The sequence below is a fragment of the Harpegnathos saltator genome, unplaced genomic scaffold (genome assembly GCF_003227715.2).
Source record: "Harpegnathos saltator strain DR-91 unplaced genomic scaffold, Hsal_v8.6 scaffold160, whole genome shotgun sequence".
NCBI classification, from domain to species: domain Eukaryota; kingdom Metazoa; phylum Arthropoda; class Insecta; order Hymenoptera; family Formicidae; genus Harpegnathos; species Harpegnathos saltator.
In genome coordinates this window covers 890,243-906,983 of record NW_020229940.1, presented here as the reverse complement: position 1 = coordinate 906,983, position 16,741 = coordinate 890,243, and the positions used below count along the sequence as shown (strand labels likewise).

Genomic DNA, 16,741 nt, shown 5'->3' with positions numbered 1-16,741 from the left:
GAAAACTGCTAGAATTTTACTTACTGAACGTTTGACCTTAGGTGGTGTTGCTAAAGTCAAAGTGAACAATTCTTATATAGAAACATTTATTTTTCATTATATATTCTTGTAGTTAACGTTGAGTTAATAAAATTCACTTTCATCAAATGTTTTTCGAATTATTAGTTGACAAATGTCAAGTATCACCAATATTAGCATTATCTTAAGTGTACCACATGGAAATTGCTCGATTGTATTTACAAATCTTATATATGCGTCTACGCGCCTATGTGTATGTATGTTTATGTCGCAGCAGAAATAAGAATTCCACAGAGTTTCTCATTCCCACACATTTAATGATCCAAACCCTTTCTGCTATGTATATATGTGTGTGTGTGTGTGTGTGTGTTTGGTTTGTATATACATAATTTTTATATTATTTATAATTAACTATTATATAATCGAATACTTACCTTAAAACTGGATGGAATATTTCATATTTAAAAATTATGTTACTACTTTTTAGTAAATGTTTTCATTTGTATAATTCGTATTAACACGGCTATTTCATTGGCTATATATTACCTCAAGATTACGTAGCCAATAAAACGGTTGTAAACACAAGTCATATAAATGATAAGTACTCTATCATCAAATAATCATTCTATGATATTTTTATAAATAAAGCGCGAAGAATATATCATTAAGTTTTAGCAATATCTAATTCAATGACATATGTTGACATAAGGAAATAGTAGAAACAATACATTGTACTATTCATTATTACAAGAATTTTTCTCACTAGATACAATAGATAAATGTCAAAACAGCCAATCAAATGAAATGTTGTGACTTATTACTGAATTATATAAATAAACTATTTGTACATCATATAAGTTACAAATATATCTTTTTTACTTTCGAGTGATAATTCCTGAATATTTCCAAATGATAATTGAAAAATATCTCTACAACCATAAACTTTCACTCATTACTTATTATTCTTAAGTTTGTTTGCCAATTAATAAGTTTCCAAGTAATAAGAGTTAGGAAACAATTCTAGTTACATACGAAAGAAGAGGATTTGAAAATCAGAATAAGGTGTTTCTTTCTCATACAAAACATAGCGATTTTATTCTACAAATAATGGGATAAATTCTGGTTAGTTATTTTTTGGAATCTTGCTTATCGTCGGTTTTCTTTTTTCTATTCGTTACTGTATCTTTCTTCAATACAATACACCGAGTTCATATCATACACGGTGCATACACACGCGCGCGCGTACATACACACACAAACGCAACACGCGCACGCGCGCGCGTATGCGTACAAGTGTGTGTGTGTGTTTGATAATATTAACAAATACAGTGTAACACTCAAAATAATGCTGATGAGCACATAATCCGACTTCTTTGTGAAAATCACGGTATTGAATGCATCAAACTGCAGTGCAGCAATGTAGGCGTAAATGCCGAACAAAGTACGGTCGGCCCGGATGATCACGCTGTCGTAACGTTTGTAGATACTCTCAAATCCCTGTCACGAACGGCGATGACACTGTTGCTGACGCTGCTATCGTCGCCAGCTGCGCGGTTCTCCATCTTCATCCTCTTCTTCCTCATTTTCCTCTAGAAGTAACGCCTCTGCTGTAACGCCCTGGAAATTGAATCAATATTTAAAAATTTGACAATTAGTCGAAGATATCACTAAGATATAAAAAGAAATAGAGAATAAATATCAATGGCAATTTTATGATCAATGAAAACTTGTGATAGTGGAAAATTGATAAAAAAAATATAAGAGATAATTTATAATTATCTACATTTCTTTGAAACTTTTTACATCGATAACAAAGAGAGTATCCTTCTGCATGGACCACTCTTCTAAAATGAAACTTATTAGTTGAATTCAAGGGATCACATTAAAATTAATTCTCAAGATCCCAAATACGGACCTTGAATAGTATAAAAGACAATATTATAAAATTGAATAATTTAAAAATATTTTTATCCTTACTCCCCATATAAATAACTTTGATCTTGACATTATACTATAAAGGTCATAGTCCTGAATATTTTTTATCAAGTTTTAGCCGCTATTCATTGCTCTTTAAATAGTCAGTAACAAAAAAGTTTGAAGGTTATATCAGTTATATCTTAAAATATATTCAGTAGAATAATAACTTGACATATGTTGTCACAGTCAATGTTTTGAATAACCTTTAAAAAATTTAGAAGCCAACAATCATTGTTTATTAAAAAGTTATTAATAAGAAAATGTAACGAATAGAATTTATTTTTTTAACACTATGTAAATTATATGTTTTTCATGTGTGTGTAATTTAAATCTTTTGTTTTAATAAAAATTGATGAGGCTATCATGTCATTTGGTCAACTTGCGTTTTTTAAATGAAAACCCTTATTTTTTATTACACTGTTTTTTTCTACTAATTAATTTGAACTGTTGTCTAAAACATTTTTTTATTTGTATAATATTTTTTGAGATATTTGAGGAAAACTTGATAACTTTTTCAATATTTAACTTACGATATATCGCTAACTATTTGTCGGAAGAAAAAGTGATACTAGACTTTCTTACTTTAGTCTCAAGAATATATTGTTATAATAGCGCCCTGAACTTTTGGAAACTTCAAAATCATCAAATTAACTTTTTCTTCCGACGAATAGTTAGCGAGATATTGTAAGTTAAATATTGAAAAGGTTACCAGGTTTTCCTTAAATATCTAAAAAAATATTAGGCGTATAAAAAATGTTTCAGACAAAAGTTGTTTAAATTAATTGGTAGAAAAAGACGATGTAATAAAAAATTGGGGTTTCTATTTAAGAAAAATAATTATCAGCGAATATCTCAAAAGTGGTGCCATTTGTAAACAAAATAGCATATTTATTTTATGTCCTCCTTGAAATCATAAAACTTTTGTTCGAAACATTTTTGCTAAAAATGCTTCGTTGAAGAATTATCGAGGTACGTTTTTTAAAAAAGGGCACTCCATATATAGTGATAAAGCATTATCTCTACAAAGCTTGTTTACCATAACGCATACGATTCTTTGCTAATCTTCTTTAATAAATAACTCTAAATTTTACATGATTGATTACGAAATAGTAAAGAATCATTTTGATCTAATCTACAATCTCATGACGGATATTAATTATACTTACTGTCAGATTCTGTACATATTTATTAAACTAAAATCGGATATAGATATTTCCCGGATGTTCCTTGTAAATTACTACTAATAAAAATTATTTTACATGAAAATGAATGCTTTTAAGGTAAAACTTACTTCTAAATCGATATCATCGTCTATTGTAGGTGCAGCTTGTTCAGAATGCGATGAAAGTTGTATAGGTGCATTTGAGTTACTACCAGCTCCTCCACGATGTAAATGATGTCCGGATACCCAAGTTATTGACAACAGTCTATCTTGAAATGTGCGTCCTTTTATTAGAGCAACTTCTGCTTCTTTCCTTGATTTGAAATTGATCACAATCGAAGGAGTTGCATCGTCTACTATTTGATTTACTATTTCACCAAATTGCTGAAACAAAAGATAAGCTTCTTTAACTATATGTATTATATAAACTATTAGTTATTTAACTGTATAACTATTTAATTGTATAAACTATTACAACTATATAAACTATTTAGAATGTTATTTAAAAAGGTTCCGTTATTCCCAATTATTTCCACTTGACACATCTGATATAAAATATGTTTTCAGAAAAAACAAATATAAAACATCAGTATTTTAAATATACTGATCGTTAAATACTGTAATTTTCAATATTAATAAAATTACAAATAATTTTGTGCAAAAAGTTTTACTTGCACGGTTACTACGTTTTCGGGCGTAAATTTCTAAAATCAGAACAGCAAAAAATTATTGAGTGATAAATTTATAGTTATTATCCCTAAAACAATACAATCCATATCTTTAATATTCCAATTTCTTAGAAACTTCAAGCTGACAAAATTTTTTTTATTCAGGGGAAGAAATCCTCATGGATATTCCTTGAAGGAGACGAATTTTATTCCGGACTCTTACCGGTTAAAACTCCGCGGGATATCTACCAGCCGGGCCGGAGTAGGGGAGCTGGAGGATCGACATCACATTCCCTCGCCAAAAAAGTTTTTTTTCACACTCAGAATAACTATGACTCTACACAGTTTGTCAGTTCATTGTACAACGAGATCCTAAGCAAGCTAGGTTCGATCGTCGTACTCGGCAAACTGTTTAGGTATCATCATTGTGTGAGTAAAATCATCGTAAAATGAGAGAAGGGAAAAATTTAGAAAGAGGACGTACACACAAATCAACTATGCGTGTCATTATCTCTTCCCCCTCCCTCTCCATCCCCCTCTCCCTCTTTCTCTTCCTTCCTCTCCCCCCCCTCTCTCTCTCAAGCTAACAAAATTGGCCACAAACGAAACTTTTTCATTTAATTTATGCTATTTGTAAAGTAATCAATATTTATTACCAATGGTGGTAGAAATGTTAGCCACAAGTTTAATAATTTTCCTAACATTTTAATTTCACAAGCATGTTAACTGCATAACATCTGTTAACTGTAAACTGGTTCATGTAAATAAAACTTTCGTTCAGAGTAATAGAAATTATTTATAACTTTATTCATTTCAAAGATGTAGAAATTATTGTATATAGTTAAATAAAGCATACACGAATATTTGTGCAAAATTTCAGAATTATATAGGAGAAAATCGCCGATATTGGCTCTTAAATCGCACTACCTTTTTGTTTCATAGAATCCAAAGATTTAACGTTATTTGTATATTATGCGAAGTTTATTCATTGCTATAAAGTTAACAAAGGGAGGTGAGTATTTATGTAGGAAAACGTCTCATTAAAAGAAGTAAGTAAAGGTCCTTTTTAATTTTATAAATAAATTTTACTTTTAGAAATTTTAATTTTAGAAATAAATTTTACTTTTAGAAATTTTAATTTTAGAAATAAGTTTTACTTGTACATAAGGCATTTAGAAAGTTTCCGAAGATATGTTAATTTAATCGCTTATCATTTTTATATTAAAATTAACATACATGGTATAATTTGGTATAATAATCTTAATAATGTACTATGAATATATTTTACTGGGGGGTAAAGTTGGATAAAGCTAACTAGCAGCAGATGTAGCGAAGTAATAAAATCAACAGAACCCTAGCTTCTCCCTACTGAAGATCGTGCAAGGTAAAGAGCCTCACTCTACTAGAAGTGCCTCTATCAAGCAGAACACCACGGATCTAGACAAGTCAAGATCAATAAAAGATTCCCTGCTCCAAGCTGTGTGTCGTGATTAATAAATATTACCAGGGAAAATGGCGCCAGTTGTCTACGTACAACGGCAACTGCAACACCACTCCCTGCTGTCGTTGTCATGTCTCGCGGGCGGAAAATGGAGGTCCTGGCTTAACTGCCGAGGGGAGACAACTTCTATAAAAAACCCTAAGCCAGTGGTGGAACAGTTTATGCCAATAGCTGCGTAGTCAGGAGAGAGCTTGGTCTTTAATAAGCGAACTCTGGAGACCTGGGGGCTTCCTGTTTTATTACTCCCTTACTGTGGCATGCAGGGCTCTGCTATAGCGGACTTGTCTCTCCCTAGTGTTCGTGGGAACAAAAATGGATCCTAAAGCAGATATTTTAAAAGAGTGATCTATCCTGAGACCCACTCGAGGACGGAAGTACTTCTTCTACAAGGGGAAGAGGGTACGGAAGCGGTCACTGCCTCTCCCTCCAACTCTACTGATGGCTCCGAAGTCACGGACTTCACTATGTAGCTCCAAAAGTCCGTCAGGAAGCTCCAGCTGCGAGAAAAGAATCTCAGCGAGGCTGCCAAGAAAAGACTCAAGTGGCTGATAAAGCATGGAGTGCTTCGTAAAGAGGCCATAGACCTCAGAGGTCGTGGAAACGCTTCAGATGAAGACACCTACAGCCTCTAGTTTCAAGCAGCTATATAGGGTATAAGAGTTGACATCCTTCACAAGGGATACCCTGAAACCAGCCTCACTAACGAACAAATGAAAGCTGTTCAAGAGGCCATCTTGTAAAAAATAATTTAACTGGAGGAGGGCTCAGTAAAGCCCAAATTTCTGAGTTCCACTTTCAGGACTGGGATTGCACTCACCTGCGCGGATGATGCCACCGCGAATTGGTTCAAGGTAAGTGTCGAAACCTTGATACTCTGGAAAGGGGCTAACCTAAAAGCAGTGGAAGGGGAACTGCCAAAGGCGATCATCGCCTATTTCCCCAATAGCGTGGAAAAAATCCTGAAGCTGATTAAAGGACAAAACGAAGGCCTAAACATAGCGGAATGGAGAATGCTAAAGAGCACTCAGGAGGATGCCATTACACATCTAACGATGTTGGTGGACGGGCCCTCTGCTGAGACCCTCAAAACAAATGACTAAAGTCAATTACAAGTTTGGTCAGATTGCCATCAGACCGAAGAGTACCAAGACACACGGTCTCCGACTGGTGGGCAACCAGCCAAAGTGCCCCCAGGCAAAGGCAGTAAAAAAGTTCCTAATGCTCCTTGCGCCAAGCCCAGACCTAAAGTAAAGTAAAGAGGCCAAACGCTGAAGCCTCTACCTCCCAGCCCTCGATGGGAAAGTCCATCGAAGGACAAAAAAAGAGGAGAGGGAACGATAGTAAAGGAACCAAGGCGCTTTCCGAGGACCCTAACCCTTCTCTCGTACAGACCAAGGAAAACTAATGGTCCAAGGGAACTGCAAGTTCCTCCAAATCAACCTCCAGTATAACAAGGTGGCCTCCGATGTGCAGGAAATTTAACGACACAGACGGATATTGTGCTCATTCAAGAGCCATATGTCTATGGAGGCCTAGTCCACAGACTAACAACTCCTACAGATAAATTGGTAAGGGATATATGGTATTGATAAGGGTATATGGTAAGGGAATAGAAAGGCCTAAAGCAGCAATACTGCTAAAAGCGTATCTCATTTCTACCGCTGTCACAATTTACTTGCAGGAACCTAATTGCGGCACAAGCGTCAGTAGTAACGGAAAGAGGCAAAAGATAATAATTGCTTCGGCCTACCTCCCTGGTAAAGGAGAGGTGCCACCAATAGAGGCCGATAGTTTCACTGAATACTGCAGATTGGGAAACAGAGGACTTATCCTCGGCTGCGACGCAAATGCGCATCACCCGGTATGGGGAAGCTCAGGTGTCAACAGCAGGGATGATGTCTCTCTTAGAATTCATCTACAAAACCAATTTAGATATTATCAACAGGGAGTCAAAATCTACCTTTGTTACTAGAGTTAGACAGGAGGTTCTAGATATAACTCTAGCGACTCCACTACTCAGTATAAAAATCGCCTACTGATATGTTTCGCAAGAAGCTCTCACTCTCGGACCACATATTGTCTTTACTCTAAGGCCTGAGAAGCTACAACCAGAGCAAGTCAGGATCCCCAGGTTCATTGATTGGGCGCTATATCGTGGAAACCTGATGAACGGGATGATGGAAGTGAATGATATTGTGAAAAATAGAGGAGTTTGATATGACTTCAACCAAATTTCACAATGTCATTCATAAGGTATATGAACTAAGCTGCCCTACAAAGGTCAAAAAGTCCACAACAACTTGGTGGAAAGACCTGGTGGATAAAGACTTGGAGATATTATGCATCTCTGCGAGAAAGCTCTTCAATAAAGCCAAAGGGGCACGTAAACAGAAGCTCTGGGACCTGTATAGAGAAGCCTTAATTGAATACAACAAAGAGCTAAGAAGAGCAAAGAGGAAACATTGGAGGAGCTTCTGCGAAGGCATCATTGAATTGCCTGCAGCAGCCCGCATACAAAAAATGCTCGCTATAGAACATTCAAATCAAATAAAACATTTGCAAAAAGCAGATGGAACATATACGAAGGACACAGGTGAGGTGTCAGAGCTGCTCATTGGTACTCACTTCCCTAGTACCCTCAAAACAACAATCAATACCTGTAGTTGTGGGGTGGAGGAAGGACGGACCTGTCTGCCCCCCGCCTCTAATGCCATACGTTTAGCAAATAAAATAAAATAAAATTTTCACCCCTGACAGAGTGAAATGGGCCTTTAACACACCCTATAAATCACCTGGGGAAGATGGAATTTTTCCGGCCCTACTACAAAGAAGCATTGACATTTCAATTGACTCTCAAAAATCTGCCTTCTATACAAAAGTAGTTTCGCCCTAAGCTACATTCCAATAATATGGAGAGGCCAATGTGGTCTTTATACCAAAGGGTGGAGGACGCTCTGCAACCCAATCCAAATCACACAGGCCTATAAGTCTCAACTTCTTTATGTTAAAAAGCATAGAAAAATACTTGATAGATCAATACTTAAGAAACGAGGTACTGATACACCTCTCCACAGACCTCTCCGCAGAAGTCAACATGCGAAGTCCACTATCAAAAGGTTTACTATCACAGCCTTGCACACTCTAGTAAGCAAAATCGAGAAGACCTTAGTCGCAAAAGAGATAGCCCTATGGCTTTCATAGACATTGAAGGGGCTTTTGATAACACCTTCTTTGACTCTATTGAAGTAACAGCCAATAGAAAGGGCTTTCATCCCACTATCACCTCATCAAGGTCATGCTTAGTTATAGGAAAATCAAAGCAACCATGGCAGGAGAGTCGATGGTCGTCGGAGCGAGCAGAGGTTGCCCTCAAGAGGGATCTTATCGCCTCTCCTCTGGTCGATTGTGGTCGATGATCTCTTATACAAACTGATTGACAACGGATACACAGTACAAGGGTACGCGGATGATCTAGTCATCGTTGTTCGCAGTCAGATTGAAGCTATTGCCTCACATAATATGCAAAGAGCACTGAACATCACAGTTGAGTGGGGTCAAAAGCAGGGCCTGTATCAATCCTAATAAAACGGTCTTGGTGCCGTTCAGTAAGAGAAGAAAGCTAAATCTAACAGGTCCCACACTGGACGGCACAAAAAATGATCTTCAGAACAAGGTTAAATATCTAGAGGTTATCATTTATCAGAAACTGACATGGAACTCCCACCTCGGCAAAGCATGCAAAACTACTTTTGCTATGCACACATGCCGAAGGTTAATCGGCGGAAACTGGGGATTTAGGTCAAGTATAATACACTGGTCATACAAAGCCATAATAAGACCCATAATCACCTACGCAGCGCTGGTACAGTGGCCAAAGACCACACAATACTCAGCACAGGCTCAGCTGCGGCATCTGCAATGACTTGCCTGCCTAAATATCATAAGGGCTATATGCATCTGTCCTACAATAGCTATGGAAACTATGCTGGACCTAACGCCCCTCCACTTACAAATGCAGAGAGAGGCGGTCAGCAGTGCGCTCCTCATCTTCGTCCGAAAACAAAGCTCACTGGCCACATGGGCATTCTTAGGTCAAGCAGCCTAGGATGGATGGCCCAATATCCATCGAATAATGTCTATCAGATACAACTTTAAGCCTAAGTTCAAAGTGAGCCACATGGACCGAAACGCATAGAGGTCTGGGGAGTCCCGTTCAAAAGGGGATCACTTCAATGGTTCATGGACGGCTCTAGGAGAGGAGACGGCTCTCTCAGAGCTGATATCAGCGGACCCAACTGCCGCATATCAGCCTCGATGGGCCAAATCTCCACAGACGGAGATTTACGCTATAAATTTCTGTACCCTAATCATCCGGAAAAAGGATATGAAGGGCGCAACCATAGACCATTCACGGACATTCTCACGGATAGTGAAGCTGCGTTAAAAGCCTTGACTGCCTATACATGCGAATCAAAGCTGGATTGGGAATGTCTAAACCTGGTGGAATTATCGAAAGATAACCATGTGACACTCTAGTAGGTTTCAGGTCACGAAGGTATCAAAGGAGGCAGACAGACTCGCCAAGTAGGGAGCGAGCCGGCCCCTCTATGAACTTGAAACCTTGTTGCGGAGCAACTAAAAGTCACCACAAAATGCACATCCGTAAGTGAGAGGAGGACCAAAAGGCCTCACACTGGCTGCGCACAACTGGCTTACACCAGGCGAAAAAGTTTATTAGCGTTTCGCCACAAAAGGCTAAAGAACTTCTCATCTTGGATAAAAGGGACTTGGGCATCCTCATTGGCCTTTATACTACTTTAGGCTACTGCAGCCTAAAGTACCATCTATATAAGGTAGGTAAGGCGGAGAATGATATATGTCGACTGTGCGGCGAGCAGAAATGGCGGAACACATACTGTGTCTATGCTCTGCTGCTGTCCCTCAAAGACAAATTGCTCTGGGTCACTTAATCATGACCCCAGCAGAAATAAGGGAAATAAAACCTAGGCAGGTTATAGGATTCTTCAAGGAACTCAATCTGTCTCACGCTTAAAGCAGTGGGAAGGGTTACAATAGACTTTTTAGGTCGCAGTGACTAGGGGCTGCTATACTGCCCTCCTGACTCACTTGCGGGCACCTCTATCATTATTATTATCATTATCATATATTTTACTGCCATAATTTAAAAAACATGACTGGTTTCTTAAATCGTATCATCTATTGATTGCCTATATTGTACCGGTACAATTCAAAAATTTCCAAGGAAAATTACATACATGACAATTGTTCTTTAAGCTTATAGAAAACAGTTTATTTCTCTCTTGTGTGTTACTTATATTTATTTTTTACTTTAATTAAAATTAGATTTTTGTTTAATAGTTGTTTCTAAACTATCTTCCAAAATTGCACCACTTGCAGAGGTTTTAAACAAGACGTATCTGCAGAAGACATTGTACAAAAGATCTCAGAAAGTTAGAGAATATTACAAACAAATAAAGAATAACTTCCAATTAGTCCTTATCTTATTTTATTAAATATTTGCAAATTATAAAAAAAAGAAATTAAAAATTAGTTCAATAGAAACAACCTACTTCATAATCTTTTTGTAAAAGAGAGAGAAGGAGAGGGAGAGAGGGAGAGAGAGAGCGAGAACGAGGACAAGAGAGAGAGAGAGAGAGAGGGAGAAGGAAAAAAATCCTGGAAATCACCTACAAAAACAAGTTTCAAATGAGAATACTCTTTTAAAAGAATAACAACGAAATCTACAATAATGTCCTTCTTTAATTTTGATCAGTTGTAACATGGTAATTTAGACCAAAGTAAGGGACATGTATTTCTTTATTATAGGTTCATTATTATTGATTTTCTAATAAATTTCTAAGTTTATAAAGTACAGGGAGATGTTGTAAATTTTAGTGATATAGTATTTTTTCTATAAACTTTACGTGTATTAGTTGCACAAAATCACGAATGTTTTTACACGATAAAAGAATATACAAGATGATTCAGAATAATTAGCTATCCTTAAAATGACATTTTTTAACGAATTCTGGCACAGTTTTCCCTCTTGCAAAATGTTATCTAAAGCTTAGTTTTAGAGTTATAAAGTAGTTTGCTTACAACTCGAATATAGAAGATAAACGAGGCAGTCCTCATCACAAGTTACCTAACAGGCGCTTATGTTGGCCTAATAAGCTTATCGTTGTACGTAATAATATTGCACACATTATTTCTACAACTTCCGTTGAACTGCGATCGACGGAATTTGAACCTCTGTTCTCTTGAATTTTGCCCGTCACAAGAAGAAAGGATCCATAACTCACGATCGAACTGAATGTAAAATTGAAAATAAAACTTTTTAATATTACGGGAATGAACATGCGCTAACAAGTGCTGTCATTTTCAAAACAAGTAATCTTTACAAGAGAATATAAATTCGTCGGTTTTTATTAAAAGTAAGAATACCTTATGCTTTTCAGACCAAGATTAATATTCTTTCTCGTTTATATTTTCCGTTTTTCTCATTTATATTTTCAAAGCTTATTTTCCAGCTTGGGAACGCTCGCGTAATCAAATATTTTATCCTCAAACATTAAAACACATCAACTTAATTTGATTATAATTAATCTGATTTTATAAAATTTTGTATAATTTCATATAATCAATTTAATATATATTTTACATAATTAATGTAATATAATAATTAATTTAAAACGTCGTTCGTTATTAATCTTCGCATTAATCCTCGCTGTTTGACAGTCACATTAATCCATTTATGTCGAAGAACATTGCCGTGAACTATTGCATTTTGCTGTGCAATCACGCGTTTGTAAAAGAGAGAGTATAGGCTTCTCTTCAAATCCCTTCGTGGCATTCGATACAATCATTAACGAAAGTTATAAAAATGATGTATGCAATGTTATTACGTGCAATGATAAGCTCATTGCATTAGGCTCAATGTAAGCACCTGCGTTTGACGGTGAGTTGTGCCGTCTCTGCCTATCTCCTATACCCGATCTATAATAAGCAAACTATTTATCTTTACAACTCAAAAACTAAGTCTCGGATAACATCTTAACATGCAAGAGGCAGAATCGTATTAGAATTTGTTCAAGAATATATTTTAAGAACAGCAAGTTCTAAATCGCCCTGTATATAAAATTGAGTTCGAACATTATTCAATAAATGACGAAAACAATAAAAATTTAATAAAAAAATTACAAAATTGACAATTTGAGTTTCCAACATAAATATTTGCTTAATACAAAAATTTTTTAACGTGCGAATACCAAAAACATATCATTCGCTCCATTCAGAAAAATTTCAAAGAATATTGCTTTACAACTAAATTCAAAAGAACAAAAAATATACGAGAGAATTTTTATGCACGTGTAATTATGTTTATTATTAAATATAATAAAACAAAGCATATATTTATGTGAGGTATATAATAAATACGAAAAGAATAGATCCGAAAGATAGGTATATGTTAGTGCTTACCTGACACAATATTTAGACAATCATTTTTAGATTATTTTTCCTTAGTTTCCATTATACAAGAAATGAAACTATATAATATAATGTTATTACATTATATTATGTTATATTTTATTGCATTATATTATAACTGGATATGTTAAAGATGTAAAAAACATAAAGGAACATAAGTATTCATTTTTATATAAATTAATAAAATAATATATAACATAGGAATTTGAAAATGTTGATTAGGTATATACAGAAATTATAAATAGGATTGATTAAAAAAAATATTTTTTTTCGTTTCTATCTTAATCCCATATTTCTATGTATGATCCAGTTTACTTTATCTGAATAAGTAATATAAATTCGTATCAAGTTCTGATTTAATGATTAGTTTTAAGTAAATTTGTAATTAAAATTTATATGACTTATTCTTTAAACAAACAGCATATGTCAGGAACATATTTGTTGTACTAAAGACACTATAACAATTAATATATTATAATCAAGAATTAATATATTATAATCATATCTTACTTGAAAATGTGCTAAGACTTCTGTTTTTTCCTCAGTTTCGTATCCGGAGACTAGAAGACTTGTTGGTCGATGATCAACTGAGACATGAGTGAAACTTCCTCTACCGCGACCTCTGTACAGCATATGTGCACCACGTGTCACTCTATTAGCTCTCATGCCTCTATTAACGCCAGAATTTGTATTCAAACCTAATACAGCCGCTTGAGCTCGCAATTCATTTAGTCTCTTCTGTAATTCTCCAGCATCTTGACCTTCTTGTTGCGCTGTCATTAAATCTAATTCAGCATCTAATATTTCTTTCTGAGTTTGCTCTCTAGATTTCACTTGTGGCTTACTACTGTTGATTTGGCCGTTTGCGGCTAAATCCTTGCGCAAATTATCGACAGATTGCTGCATAGCTTTTATCGTTGGCATGATCGATTCTTTTTGCTCTGGGTTCTTTTCGGCCTTGTCGATCAAGGCACGTAACTCAATGAGATGTTTATCTAACAATTCTTGTTTCCTTTTGCGTAAATCGGCGGTAAGTTTCAACGCTTCTTTACGCTTCTCTTCTTGTTTTTTCTTTAATGTCTCTTTAGCTGCTAATATCTCTTGTGTTTTCTTTATTGCAAGAACTTTATCTTCTCTAGTAGAAACAACGATGGTTTTAGGTGAAGTTGGAATTAAAGTTTGCGTAACTTGTTCCTCACTAGAACGGCGTGTGGGAACATATTCGTTATCTTCAGTTTTAGTTGGTGGTAATGTCACAGCAGCACCTAGCCTTTCTTTCACTGAAGGACGACATCCTAAAAGTAAGAAAATTTAAATATTAGGCAAATATTCACATAAGATCAATCCCTTTAAAGTATTGATAAATAAAGTGTAATTAATGATCTTGACTTATTTTATCAAGATTATACTTTTGAATAATATTTAAAAGTTCTTAGCCATCGTTTACTATTTATAAAGTTATTAAAAAAGTTTGGAAAAAAAAATAAATTAGGAACGTATATATTGGAATAGTTATACAGGGTCTGTCAAAAGTTCCGGAACGGCTAATTATTTTAAAAATAATGATTGTTTAAAACAATGTTTGAAATAAAAGTTGTAGGGCTTAAAAAAAGCTATCAGATATTGATAATTGTTTGACCTTGGGATGACCTTGAGAAACGTTATCAAGGTCGACATAAAAATCTTAAACGGAACCCCTATTTTTTGTTACATATTCTTATAGCTGACGTTGAGACGTTTCCGACACATTGGTTACAAATCTTCTTCCCATAAGAACTTTTCTAGTTATGGGACTTGAAAGTTAAAATACCACCGGTATTAGCATTACCGTGTAATGCTAATAAAGGTGTACCACGTAGAGTGTTGCGCGCCCCCCCACACACACGCACACGCACACACACACACGCGCGTGCACACATACACACACGCGCGCGCGCGCACGCACGCACGCACGCACGCACGCACGCACGCACGCACGCACGCACGCACGCACGCACGCACGCACGCACGCACGCACGCACGCACGCACGCACACAGAAAATACGTTTATATAAAAAATATTTTGTTATATTAGATATACAAATTAATTGTACTTTGTTTTTAATTTAACTTCATTTTAAAATTAAATATTTTCTGCCCTTTTGTGGTTTGCAAGTATAGATTTCTGTTTTCAAAACATTATCATGCCATGAAAAAACAAACAACATAACTTTATAAGGAAATAATAAACATGATAACATCCAAAAAGCAATAGTTGAAGCACTGTATCTTAATTTTTTCATGACTTTAAAGAGTATTTTTGTTAGATTAGGTTAACTTAAATAATACTTTACTATCAAAATTGCAATACTTATATTTAATATAAAAATGTTTTCAAAGTTTTTACAGTTAATGAAATAAGTTTGCTTTATAGCTTTGGCTATCGAAATAAAGTCAATTAATTAAAATTCTTATTTTATGTGATTGAGAGTAAAACTTATAGAATGTAAAACGTGAAACCTTATAATAAAAAAAATCTATATATATATGTAATGTACAAAGTATAATTGTCTTACCTGGTGGTACATTTTCGATAGCTCCAGCAGCCGTATTATTATTGATACTGTTATGCCAAAATACTTTAATAAATCTATTGTTCAACACAGCCTCTGTACTTCTATAAGCAGCTTTTGCTTCTGCTGGCAGTTGGAAGGTAACCAATGCCGCCTCAGGATCTCCACCAAAATTAACTTGAATATTTACAATTTTACCAAATTTAGAAAAATGATTATTCAATTGGGTTATATTGTTTAAACTTCGTGGAACTTTTTTTAGCTCAAGAGAACAGTTGGCCGGGTTATGTACTACTCTTTGCTTTGGCCCTAGGCGATTAAAATCAAATGCTTGTTTGCGCTTTAAAGGATTGCTTTGAGTATGAGTTATTTCTGAAGAATTTGTGTGTGGAATAACTGGCACACTGATCAGTTCCCTTTGTCCTCTGCCATAAATCCCAGGTCCAGATTGTGGATGTCTACCCCACTGTATACGTGGTTCCATGCTGGGCGCATCCGGATTATATTCTGCAAAAGCATCTGAGATGTTTTATTCGTTATATTTTAAATATATCCAACTTGTTGCATTTATATTATAACTTACGAAGTAACCAAATGATTGTAAGACAACATAATATTTTTGTTAACTACAAACACATTTGATAATCTACTATTAATAGAGACAAAGGTCTTATTAGATTTTAAATCACAGTTTTTATTATATAAAAGATAAGTCGTTTAATCTCTGTTGTTTCCTATAGTAAATGAAAATATATATATAAAACATACTAAACAGCATCATAACAACATTATAATGTATATGTATACAGGGTGTCTGATAATTAACTGCCAATCCGAAATGGTGAAGGATTGGGTTAAGCTGAAAAGAAAAGTAAAATATAATTTTGCAAGAATCGCAATAATTATCGAGTTATTAATAACAGAAATCTGAGCAGTGGGAGCGTGCTGACATAGATGATTGGAGAAACGTTACAGCTGCTCGGGCCACAGCGCAACCCAGTCGATTCAGAAATTGTGGCAACGCGCCACTATTTGTGTTTTATCACGTCGCACCTACATCTCGCCGCACGCCAACAGTTGCTAGGTGGACTGAGCCGCATTATGGCCTGAGAGGCTGCAACGCCCCTCTAATCACCCATCTCAGCGCGCGCTCATTTGTCAGATTTCTGTCATTAATAACTCTATAACTATTGCGATTCTTGCAAAATTGTACTTTTCAGCTTAACCCAATCTATCTTCACACTTCGGGTTGCTAATTACCGGATACCCTGTATAATGTATGTAACGACGTTACACCTAAACAAATACATAATAGAATATTTTAAAAACTTGTGAAATACAAGATAAAAACATA

General features: G+C 35.4%; 1 protein-coding gene across 2 annotated transcripts in view; it reads right to left on the bottom strand.

Annotated features, from left to right (window-relative positions):
* Positions 1–1,086: 1,086 nt before the first annotated feature.
* Positions 1,087–16,741, bottom strand: part of swm (Zinc finger protein swm) — a 37,550-nt gene continuing 21,895 nt past the window's right edge. The window contains exons 7-10 of one of the 2 annotated variants that reach the window (XM_011145547.3): positions 15,391–15,906; positions 13,346–14,130; positions 3,287–3,541; positions 1,087–1,635 (exon numbers count right to left, since the gene is read on the bottom strand). In XM_011145547.3, coding sequence (XP_011143849.1) covers positions 1,552–1,635; positions 3,287–3,541; positions 13,346–14,130; positions 15,391–15,906 — 1,640 coding nt within the window. In that variant the 3' untranslated portion in view covers positions 1,087–1,551. The remainder of the gene's footprint in view (positions 1,636–3,286; positions 3,542–13,345; positions 14,131–15,390; positions 15,907–16,741) is intronic. The other variant, XM_011145548.3, reaches the window with a different exon arrangement.